The following is a 12472-nucleotide window of genomic DNA, read 5'->3' on the forward strand; positions in this document are numbered from 1 at the left end:
TGCTTGATTCGAGGGTGGTTGGAGGGAAATCACTGTGTAAACTTAAAAAATTTCTGTGGTATTTATGATTTGGGATGGCTTTGTTTTTCCATTTGTATAGTCAATTTAGTTAAAATTGCATCATAGATAAGAAATGTTCTGTTAAGTTTCAGCAGAAGTAGGAAAAGTATACTATTGTTGAACCAATAAATACTGTAATTTTCAATAATTTACTAAAATAACATTTTGTTTCAGGTTTTTAGTAAATAGCAAACTCTCTAAAAGCCTAAAGCCGTAATTCTTACTGAGAATTCATGGTGCATTCTCAATATATTGGAGGCATTAAAGATGTAAACCCAGCCTCGCCCCAAAAATGTATTGAGATACCTAAGGTTAGTCTTGAAGTGAGCAGAGACCTATCTTTTCCATTTAGTCCCAAACCGGTGAAAGACTGGAGGGACCTTGGGAAGCTGGAAAGAGGATGAATTAAGGGGAAAAAACAGTGCAGACATTTTACTTAATGCCTTTTTGTTCCCTGTTGGCTTAGGTAATTTTCATTTGATATTTTTAAAAATGTTGTGAAACAGGCAGAGTAAGAACTGTCCCTGTTTTACAGGTATGAAAACTACCTTAGAATTTAAATAACTTGTCTGCAGCTAATAAGCAGAGGCCACATGATATAAAGTACACACAGATGTTCTAAGTGACCCTCTAACATTAAGATACTCAGTTTATGTACAGGGACAGCTAGAACTCTTCCTTTTAAAAATTACCTACTTAAATAAAATGGTAACTGTAAATTGCCTGGCCTTATGCCTGGTATAGTAGAAATGCCTCTTCCTCCCTGTATCTATGGATTTCAAACTATGCCTCTCTCTCTAGAGCTTCTTACTACCTAGCTGTAGATGTAAATGTTCCACAATCCTTTATGGAAGGCCTACCATATGTCAGAGCTACGCTAGAACCTCCAGAACCTTTAGTCTACTAAAGGAAAAAAGACAAATAGTTAGAAATTTCTACATGGTAGTAAAACACATGCTGTCATAACAGACTCCTTAGCTTACCCTGGAAAGTCACGAAAAATTGTCTCAAGGAAGTGACTCCCAAGATGACCCTTGATAGAATTCACCAATTGAGGCCTCAGTGATTATAGTCTGGTATTAAAGGAAGAATAAACTAAGGGATGCTGAAATGGAAAGTGTCTGTTTATACCCCACAAGAAGGAGCCCTTAAGAAGACTTTATCCTGGTAGGCCTCCTTCCCTCAAAATTTTAAATTTGAAAAACTTTAAACCTATAGACAAGTTGAAAAATTAATATATGAAAATATTTCACCTGGATTTACCACTTAATATTTTATGACACTATTTATATATTAATATATACTTTTCTCTAGCTATTTGAAAATGGCAGATACCATGGCATTTTATCCCTAAATACTATAGCATGTACCTAAGAATATCCATATATAATCATACTTTATTATCACATCCAATAAATTTAACATTGATACCATATTATCTAACAGTTTGTATTCAGATTTCTCTAGTTGCCCCCAAAATTTTCTTTATAGCTTTTTAAATCCAAGAAATAATTATTGACAGTGTGTGTGTTATGAGTCTAGTAACTAACCTGGATTCATTCCCTGCCTTTATTTTTTTATGACATTGACTTTGAAGAATCCAGGTGAATTGTCTTATAAAGGGTTCTACATTTCCAGATTTGTCTGATTGTTTTCTGCTGATTAACTTCATATTAAACTTTTTTGACAGGCTTACCTCATGGGTGATGTGTATCCTATTCATTTTCATTTAATAATATTTTAAGTAATTGTTTTTTTCATTTAGAGGGATGTCAGTATACTTTAGTTATACTATTCTTACTATATTTCTCATTGTGTTCCAAGCTTCGTATTAAATATCGAAGCAATCATAAACTGTTTTAAGACAGGCAGACACATATACACACACATACCCCTGCACTTCCACCTCAGGCTCTTTTTTTCTGACGCACAGTTACATGTGAAACCATTTCTGGACCAATGTGGCTAGGGGAGCAGATACTTCAGGGAAATAAAGATACACTTAAGAGAGTGGCAAAGGAAGGTTTGTAATTGTTGCTTTATCAAGGTTTGAGATAGTTACTTCTTTATTCTATATCCTGTGTTCTTGGAGTTTTCCAGGGACTAAATCATGTCTTGTTAATACAGTTGTCATTATACACGAAGAGTTGCAGTAATTATGTTGCTGTTAACCATAAACGTCTTTCAACCTTACTGGTGGAGCATTGTCTTAGGTGATCCAGAACATCAGCCAATATATAGAATTATCTTAATATATTTAAGGAAAGGTTTCATTTGATCACTGTATTTCTGCCCTAATATGGAATAGTTTTAGAAATACCTGTGATGTCAGATTTCTTTGACCTCTATTGGGTGCTAAAATGGAGGAAATAATCCATTTTGACTTTGTCAAACGCTAGACTCAAAACATCTCTGAAGATACCTTTTTCCCTTCATTTATTAGTCATATCTTTACTCTTACAGGTCTCTAGAGAAAACATTCTGTAGTTTTTTGTTTTTTGTTTTTATATCAGTCTTTATCATTAGATTTTTTTTTCCCCCTGAATAAATTGCTGTAGCTTCCTGGAAATTAGACATTGAGAGAAAATTTTGTTTTCTAGGTGAAGGGTCAGCAAACTACAGCTTATGGGCCAAATCTAGCCTGTTACCTGTCTTTGGAAATAAGTTGTTATTGGAATTCAGTCTTGCCCGTTCATTTAAGTTTTACCTGTGGCAAATTTTTCACTACAAGGGCAGAGTTGTATAATTGTGACAGATTGTATGGCTCACAAAGCCTAAAATATTTTGTTGCCTGGCACTTTACAGAAAAAGTTTGCCAACTCCTGTTCCAGATAGATAAAACATTACACAGGTGGTTCTCCTTTTGAGAAAATTTAATATTCAAGTACCCAACTTTGGTAAACAACCTAGAATTTTTTCTGGTTGCAAAGTATCTTTTACTGTACCATTACAATTTTTTAGTGCACATAGAAAAGTAATAATGAAAACAAATTTCAGAGGTGGGCAATTTGTTGTAGAAGATAAGATTTATTGGTTTATGATTAGTATTTTAGAGCTCTCTCTTTTGTACAGTGTTTTGGGCAGTAAACAATGTTATTTTCTGCTATCAGAAGTTAGGATGGTATTTAGAATAAATTGGTTTTGTAGGTTCATGATCTTGTTTTTATTATATTTCATATATTGTTTACCTTGATCATCATTTTCAGTTTCTTAAAATTACTTCATAATTATGATAATCACTTCAGTTTTTTTATTTACCATATATGCTTCATGCGGTATTTTGGGGGTTTTTTCCTCTATTGAATAATTTACAGAATATTTTGGACATAGGAATTACTGAATTTTTCTTAATTCTCATAATTTTGGGGGGTATAATTATATTCCACAGAGTAGGTTTAAATAGATAATTAATAGGAATTGAATTTTAAAACTGGACAAAATAAATAGGCTTGGATTTTCAAAAGCATGTAATTAAGTTTACTTACATTTATGCTTAAATTGAATTATTTATGGTATTAATAATTTATGTAGGTAGTTTCCTTCCTACGTAAAGTATTGTGCACAAAATTATTCTTTTCCTCACAGTTTACTGTACTGTGAGAATTTTACATACAGGAAGTAGTAAAAATCAGAGCAAGTGTAAGCCAGCTGAGTGTCATGCCTTAGATCGAGGGCTTTCTTATGTTCTTTATAAGTAGAAAGTAGAAAAAATCTGGTTCAATGTTTTCTGGTTAATATGAGTTTTATTGTATGTATCTTGAGAACTGTTCTTTGAAAATCGAATTGCTTTGGAGCATTGCTGAGCTGTCCTTGTAACGCTCTGAAACTAACCAGTTATGTGGCTTACATAGATGAGTCAGACAAAGGAAGCATTAACCTTAACCTTATGGAATGTTTTATTCTAGTGAAGTTAGTGATAAAGTAAATGTTTGTTTGTTTTTGTCTTTTCTTGACTTCCAATGAACCTGGAATTAGCCCAGAAACTTAGGTTTTAAGACTTTACCACTAATTAAGAGTTCCTTAATAAGTCAGCCACCCATCCTCTCCGTTGCACAGTTTCATTATTTATGAAGTGGTTAGAAAAAAAAAATCTCTAATATTGTTTCAATAAATTCTTCAGATAGGAAGAATCTTGCCAGAACTGAAAATTTGCTAAGAAGGAATTTCATCTGACTTTGCCTGCCACTGGTGTATGTGTATAATTGCATGTGCACATACACTTGTTGTCCTCACCTTTACACTCTGCCCCTCTTAGAGCTTCACTAACTCTCAAATCTTTAAGTTCACACCTTTCTGCTAAGCTCTAGTATTTTCCAAATTTAACATGTTTTAAAAGTAGATTTATTTCCTCCTTGATTCTTCTCTGCTCACTTTTATACCCAGACTGGTTACAAAGAAAGAAAGACAGAAAACACAAACACATACACAGAAAGCTTAACTGTTGTTCTATCTTCAGTAGTAGCAGCATCAGCAATCTTGTCAAATAAGCAACAGTTTCAGGGTTGTCTTGAACAGCCTCACCACCAATCAAGTTTGCTGGCTGATCTTCCAAATTGCATTCTCCTCCTTGCCTACAGGCTGCTATCAACAATTTTTTTTTAGGAAGTTATCTTTCTGTTTTTTAAGCTTTACAGTTTGTTATTAGGACAGTCAGGATACTTGCTAAATGTGTACATGTATAAAATGTGATTTTAAGACTTCACAATAAAATATTGAATTACTATAACATTTTGCGAGCATTGTTTACAGAACACTTTATATCTTAATAAAGGGGAGGGAGAACGAAAGCAATAAAAGAAATTGAAAATATATATGCTGCTGTTCATCAGTCAAATTAAGGAACTAAGTACAGGCAATCAAATAGAACAGAATTATAAAAGATGGTAAAGTTGCAAAACATTATAGAGTAGATGCTTACTGCTCCAAGTGTGGATCATGGATCAGCAGCTTCAGCATCACCTTGGAGGTTGTTAGAAATGCAGGACCTCAGGCCCCTGCTGAATCAGAATCTCTGTTTTAACAAGATTCCCAGCTAATTTATATGCACATTACAGTTCAAGAAGCCCTGGCCTCAATACTTGTGACCTAACACTGTTTTAAGTTTGTAGCGTGCTAACGAATTTAATCTACCATTACAACCCCGTAAGGCAAGTACTATTGCTGTTTCCCATTTTATAGTTGAAGAAACCTGTTTGACCAATGTTCCTCAGGTAGTAAGTGACAGAGCTGGAATTTACACCCAGACATTTTGCTTTTGTATTTCTCAGTTGACTGTGCTGTACTCTCTATATAAAGGGCTAAGTGAATATGGACTAAAGCAGCTTACAAATAGGGCTTGGCAAATAAGGAAAGACAGCTTGAAGGTGAGATGAGAAGTGGATGCATGGCCCTAAACTCTATATTACATTTTTTAAATGCATTTACATGTTCATTTGAAGAAATGTATTAATTTATTCATTATTACTGTCTTACTAGATGAATTTGGTGACTGCATCTTTTTTCTAGAATGTCAAAGTGTTACTTACTTCTCTTAACGATGAGTAAATGGTGTCTTTATTACTAAATAGGATTTATTAGAATCAAAGCAAAAGCAACACTGTATTTGAATTGATGCATAGTAAGTGCTCAACTACTTAGATTTTGTCCCTTTTTTTTCTAAATCTGAATGACGCTTGGGTTAATAGCACTTAATGTCAGTGTGTGCACTGATGTTTTTGGTTACTCATTAACCTTTTTCATTTATAAAGCAGACTGAGAAGGAAGGTAAATTGTTGAGCTATCTGTTTAGGGGTGAAAAGACTAGAAAACTTTGAATACTTTATGTATTCTTGGGAAATTTTTCACAGAAGAATCCCAAAGGATTTGTTTTTGTTTTTGATCTATTCCTTCTAGATAACTTTAGTAATTGATTTAAGTTTTAATCTGTTACAGTGAAAAACACTTTATAGACAATGATAGACAAATGGCATATACTCAAATATTTATAGCTGTTTAATGGCATTTTATAGACATTTATTTGGGTTTTGTTCTTATTTTTATTTTTAATGAAGGGAGTAGTTGGGTAGATGTGAGTTCATTGTGGCATTCAGCTTATATTTGCTTGGCTTTTTCATAGTCGGTGACACCCTAATTCCTAGCATGATAAATAGTAACCCTTTGTGCTTGATTTTGTTTAACTTATTTGAATTATTTTCAAAATACATTGTTTTTAATTTTTTTTTAATCAGCTAAGCTTGTGTATGATTAAGTTTTTGTTTTGTTTTTTTGTTTGATTTTGTTCTTTTAGGGAAAAAAATCCTATAAAATGGCTATTAAATTTTTAGCCAATGACAATGAGATTTTCTTAATATTACTTTGAATTCTATACCTCTTAATTCTTAAGAGTATGTGGTTTTGTTGTTCTGTAGTGTCTTACTAAAATATTCATTTTTTTACAGTGTATTGCAAGTTCCACTGCATTACATGCAAATATGATTCACTCATACCTAGCTGTTTGTGGATTCAAACTCATAAATGAAACATTTTTAAGTTGTTAATAGTGTACTGACATCTTTCTGTGTTTTCTGATGTTTACAGATTCGAGTGGTGAATGCATTTCGTAGTTCTTTATATGAAGGATTAGAAAAACCGGAATCAAGAAGTTCGATTCACAACTTTATGACACATCCTGAGTTTAGGATAGAAGATTCAGAGCCTCATATCCCCCTTATTGATGACACTGATGCTGAAGATGATGCTCCTACAAAACGTAACTCCAGTCCTCCACCCTCTCCCAACAAAAATAACAATGCTGTTGACAGTGGAATTCACCTTACAATAGAAATGAACAAGTCTGCTACCTCTTCATCCCCAGGAAGCCCACTACATAGTTTGGAAACATCACTCTGATTGTAAGCTGAATGTTAACACACTAGCTGCATTGTGAAGAAACAAATTGAAACTGGGTCTTTTCACATATTGTGATGGACAAGCTAGTATTCTTGTCTTTGGACTTCAACAGAAGACACACTTGTACGAATGTAGATTTATTTTTTTAAAAAAAAGCAAAGCTTTCTGCCAGACTGAGGGTGCTTTTTGGGGGGTGGGAGAAATGAACTGACAGATAAACAGTAACTCAGCGTAAGCGACCCGTGGATCATCAGTAGTACCCAGGCATGGTCCTGAACAGTGTATTAGCAGAGCTTTAGTTTATCTCAGCCCTGGATGGGAGAGAGGGAGGAGTAAAGCTGGGCAAGACAAAGAGCCCTGGATCATTGAATTGATACTTTAATTTCTGCTGTTGGCTGTTAATAATTTGGATTATTTATGTTTATAAATGATACAGATCTGTTTACAAGGTTTGTAGATACTTTTTTTGTTCCTGTTCATAGATGGGAAGCTTCCTTATAACTGATGCAGAGAAAAATTAGTCCTTCAAATACTGCTGTATTTTCAGGAAAAAAAAAAAGGGGGGGGGGTGTTTCTATTGAAACTGTACTAAATTTTTGCCTACAATTTACCTTGTTAAATATTGTAGATAAATTGCTAATACTAATAGCCAAATAGATAACACTAATGCTTTGTTTAAAAAAAATGAAAAAACAAAACAAAACAAAAAAACCTGAGCAGTGGTGTTCTAATGAAGTTATGACATCTGTCCTAATTAGTTTCTTAAATACATTTACTACTTAATGGTTTTGAAGCAACTGTTTAATTTTTAAAATTTTTGAAAACTTGCTAATAACCTTTTGTTCAGAATTTAGTAGATTGTTTAATGCAGGACATCAACTACACAATGAAAGATGCTTGAAATGCTTTTGTTATTTCAGGCAAATCAAATTAAATCAAACTATCAAACTACAAGAGAACCTTAGTCCTTTTTGTTTTTGTCTAAACATGTTAGTTCAGTGATGTCTTGGTGAACTGTGAGTGAACTGTATTGATTTTTCTAATCTTTAGAGACCTTCACACAGCATGAGGGCTGTTGACATTTTGAAAAAGGTTAATAAGTAGAAGCATACATGTTTTCCTTTTGTTTTTGAAACTTGTTTGTAAACATAAATAAATATGCCCTTTTATTAAATAAATTTATGGCAATGTTTTTTTAAAAGACATTTCAGCTTCTTTTCTCAATTCCGCATATATAGTGCATTAGTCTGTTCTCTTTGACCACAATTGGAATGAATTTCAAGATGGTAACAGCCCCATGAAGTATCGCTTAAATTCCTTGCTGGTAACCTGATAGAATCAGATTAAGAAAATTAACACAATTTTGCCATTTGACAAACTCTTAGTAGAATTTAGTTTGTCTAAACTTGCCTCACAGGTTAAAAAAAAAAAAAAAGTAATAATGATGACCATTGTCTTTGATACGTTTATTTTAATTCTTAAGTGGCCAAATAACAGATTAGATAAAATGAGATTGCATGAAAAAGTTCTAAAATGATATATTTAGATGTAGTAATTAACCATATGTTAGAATGCCCATTTCTAAGCCAATTGGATTCTTTAGCTCTCTTTTTCTTTCCTTTGTCTACCTTCTTCCCTTTTTTGCCTCTGTCTTTACTCTTTAGAAACTGGCATGTGTTAGGGCCCAGATTTCACAAGATATACAATCCTCAGGCTGACATAAAGTTTACGAGGACTACTAGGATAACTGAGAGTGCTGACCCAGCAAAGAAACATTTAGTTGATGGTGCTTGATATTTTTGGTGGGCGGGGGAAATCTCTCCATCAAATCTTTGCAGTAATCCTCTGCAAGTCTTAGAAACACATTGGCTCTGTCAGCATTTGTAATTGTACATTTATTCATCAGGTATTTATAGTGAATCATACTGTAAAAAAAGAGGTAGCATGATATGCTGGAAAGCATATTAGACTAGGAGTCAAGACCTGGTTTCTAGTCTTGGTTTTGCCATTAATGTGCTGCATGATCTTGGGAAAATCATTTACCCTAAATAAGGGTGGCGGACTATCTTGAAGAACCCTTTCAACTCTAATAATTGACCCTATCAACTGGAGAGCCCACAAGGCATAGGGAATAGAGAAAAGGGAAATGTTTTCAGGTTTCTTTTTTATTTTGGTTATGCTTAAATATGAATGTAATTACCAAAAGATTTAGAAGTGCATGTGCTTTGGAGGATTTGTATTGAGCTTTTACAGTATTCATTTTTCAACTCAAGGCAATGGCTTTCTACACCAACTCTAATTCATAAACGGGTCTTACGACATCCATGAAGTAGTAGCAAGACATGCTTAGTGTGTATTTCTCTCTTTGAGACACTATAATTTCTACCAGAAATTTCCAGAGCATTATGTAAGTAGAAAAAAAAAAATGCAAGCAAGCTGTTAAAGATCTTGGATCCCATCATATAGTATGTATAGCTGAAATCTGTAATTCAATCACTTTTTCGCTTTTATCCTCTAACCAAAAAATTGTTTAATTTTGCATCCCAAATGTTTTTAATCTTTGTATATTTTTAAAAAATCCTTTTCTCTTCATCATTGCCTTTTTTGTGGTTGTAAATAGACTTACTTGCACTTTGAAGATGAGTTACTCCTTGTCATCTTACAAATATGTGATATGGTAATTTTCATAACAGATGTCAGTTTTGAACCAAGAATTGGTGATTTGTTTATAAGAAAAAAACTGGCTTCATTTCTGTGAAATTGCTCTTTGAAAATTTTCTTTTTACACGTGTAAGCCAACTGAGATACCATGATGGTGTTGATTTCTTTCAATGATGCTTACCATCTATTTTAGCCACTGAGCCTTTTATTATTTGTCTATTTGTAAAGTTTATTTGTCTTAACTCATTTAATAAATATACTGTTTATCTGTTTCTGAATGGGGAGTGAACTTTTTGAATATTGATACTGATTTGAAAATATTTTAGAATTACTTTTTTCTACTTGAAGTTTAAAAAAATTAATAGAAAATTCTATAATGTACTTGAAATGTTATGGTTGTGTTATAGTGAGTCACTGTTCTAATAATATGCATGATCTTGCCTCTAAAATGAAAAGTGGGTACATTGTCCCTACTCTCCTACCCACTGTCTTCAACCCTTATAGCACAGTAGATCATTTCTGCAGTCTGTGGGAGTGTAATCTGGTTTTAGAACAGATTAGTTTTTCACATTACATGTAAGAGCTTTTTTTTTTTTTTTTTTTTCCCATTAAATTATCCATACTTGTCAATACCAGTTATCTGAATTAACTCTATGGTAAAAATTAATAAAATTACCCTTAGTTGGTTTTTATCATAAACTATTAATATAAATTAGCAACTTTGTTGAAATACTAAGTAAACTTTAAATGACAATGAATACCATATTTTTCAGTTACTGTGAATCATTAGTAAATTATTGAGTATACTTAAGTACCATATTTGTGACATGAAAGATACTTTCCATTTTGTCAAATTGGGTTTTATATATGTATTATGTATTAGAATTGAATTTTGAATTAAGTTATCTTTGTAAAAATTAGCTGAGGAAGAAAGGGGAGTGTCTTTAATCCTTTGCATGTTGACTGTTCTTTCCCCATGCCTTTAAGATTGTGTCTTATTGCAGCTGCCTTCTTTCTTTAACCTGTGCTACTCTAAGACTCTTATGCTCAAACCCCCATCAACTTTTGTCTTTTTTAATTACTCTGTTAACACTCATTTGTAGACCAGAATAAAAGATACTCTTAATGATGTAATTATACCACCTCACTAAAAATCTGAAAAATAATCTTTCTTTTAGAATGTTTTTATACTGTAAAAAAATGTTTAATGTGCTCAGATAAGTTGGTAGTTGTTTCTGTACTTTTCTTATCAGTGTGTGTCACAAAGGAAATTACCAGACCAGGAACTGTGGCTCATGCTTATAATCCCAGCACTGGGGAGGCCAAGGCTGGACAATCATTTGAGGGCAAACTGAGCAACAAAACTAGATCCCCATCTCAATACAAATAAAAATTAAAAATTATCTAGTGGTGGTGCACGTGGGTAGTCCTCGTTACCAGGGTGGCTGAGGTGAGAGGATCTTTTGAACCCAAGAGTTAGAGGCTATAGTGAGCTGTGGTCATACCACTGCACTCTAGCCTGGGCAACAGATAAGACCCTGTCTCAAAGAAAAGAAGTTACCTTTATTCAGGTAGTTTCTTTCTCAGCCGATTGATAGCTTGACCCCTTAAACTCTCCTTTGAGAGTTTGCTTTTATGCTTTACATCAAAGAACTGTTTAACATTTTTCCTACTAAAGTATTTTAGTAGACATGTTTATGTTAGTTCAAGGTGTCATTGTTGAACAATATAGTAATGGTTCCAAAGTAGGGAATCAGTGTTAAGAAAATGTGCATGTGTGCTTATACAGTATCAGTCTCTGGCACAACCTCCTTAACCACCACTACATCCTAGGAAAACAAGTTCCCAAATCAGTAACATACAGTCTGGGTTTGGGTTCAGGGCAGGGAATCCGTGGGATTCTCTTAATTCAGGGTTATAAAGACCACATTTTTTCCAAATCAGTTTTCAGATCATTAGATATAAGCACTGATACGTTCCCTAGTTATTAAAAGGGATATTGTCTCAACATAAATTAGTAATTATAGAGTACTTGATACATACTAAACACTTTACATGGATTATGTAAACAACACGGTAAACATTCTGCCGTTTTACAGCAGGGAAATAGGCTTAGGGAGTTCAGGTAACTTGCTCTAGGTCACATGATTAGGTAGTAGAGCTGGGATTCACACTTGAGGCAGACCATTTCAAGAGGCCAAACCAGTAGCCACTGGTCTTTACTGCAGGACTAGCATCTTGTTAACCTGAATCAAGGCCCAGATTTTTGAACAGTTAAAATGTCTGTTAAACTCTTAAGTATGTCCTTTATTGCACTTTTCTGGTATCAAATGCTTCTGAGAGGATCTTTAAGAATCTTCACAACCTTCCTGGAGGATAGGTCAAAAGACTGAGGCAGAATCACCTATTAAGATGTATATTCCAGGCTTTCCTCATGATCAGACTTCCTCTAGCTGAAGAGTCAAAGATAAACTCGGTAGAATGGTGCTTTTAATAGCATATTTTGAGTAAAGAATTTCATCATTTTGTGCTTTTTTAAGATGGGTACATGATTCAAAGTCTTACAGATAGCCCGTTAATTTAACCTGTTGCTTTGTTTCCTAAATAATTTGGAATGAATAAATATAACATTAGTGAGATACTCTGTATTTTTTGGTTTTGAAACTTGTGAGACTAAAGAATAGGGTGTTTTACTTTCAATTATTTTGTTCTTAAAGAGTATTTTCCTCGATGAAAAATCTTTTTTTTTTTTTAGACAAGCCTTCACTTTGTTACCAGGCTGGAATGCAGTGGCGCAATCTTGGCTCACTGCAATCTCCACCTCCCAGGTTCAAGTGATTCCCCTGCCTTAGCCTCCCGAGTA

General features: G+C 33.6%; 1 protein-coding gene across 1 annotated transcript in view; it reads left to right on the forward strand.

Annotated features, from left to right (window-relative positions):
* Positions 1-9887, forward strand: part of ATP2B1 (ATPase plasma membrane Ca2+ transporting 1) — a 118629-nt gene extending 108742 nt beyond the window's left edge. Inside the window, exon 20 of the mRNA XM_037732924.1 lies at positions 6637-9887. Coding sequence (XP_037588852.1) covers positions 6637-6948 — 312 coding nt within the window. The 3' untranslated portion in view covers positions 6949-9887. The remainder of the gene's footprint in view (positions 1-6636) is intronic.
* Positions 9888-12472: the final 2585 nt, after the last annotated feature.

The sequence above is a fragment of the Cebus imitator genome, unplaced genomic scaffold (assembly GCF_001604975.1).
Source record: "Cebus imitator isolate Cc_AM_T3 unplaced genomic scaffold, Cebus_imitator-1.0 Scaffold479, whole genome shotgun sequence".
NCBI lineage: Eukaryota > Metazoa > Chordata > Mammalia > Primates > Cebidae > Cebus > Cebus imitator.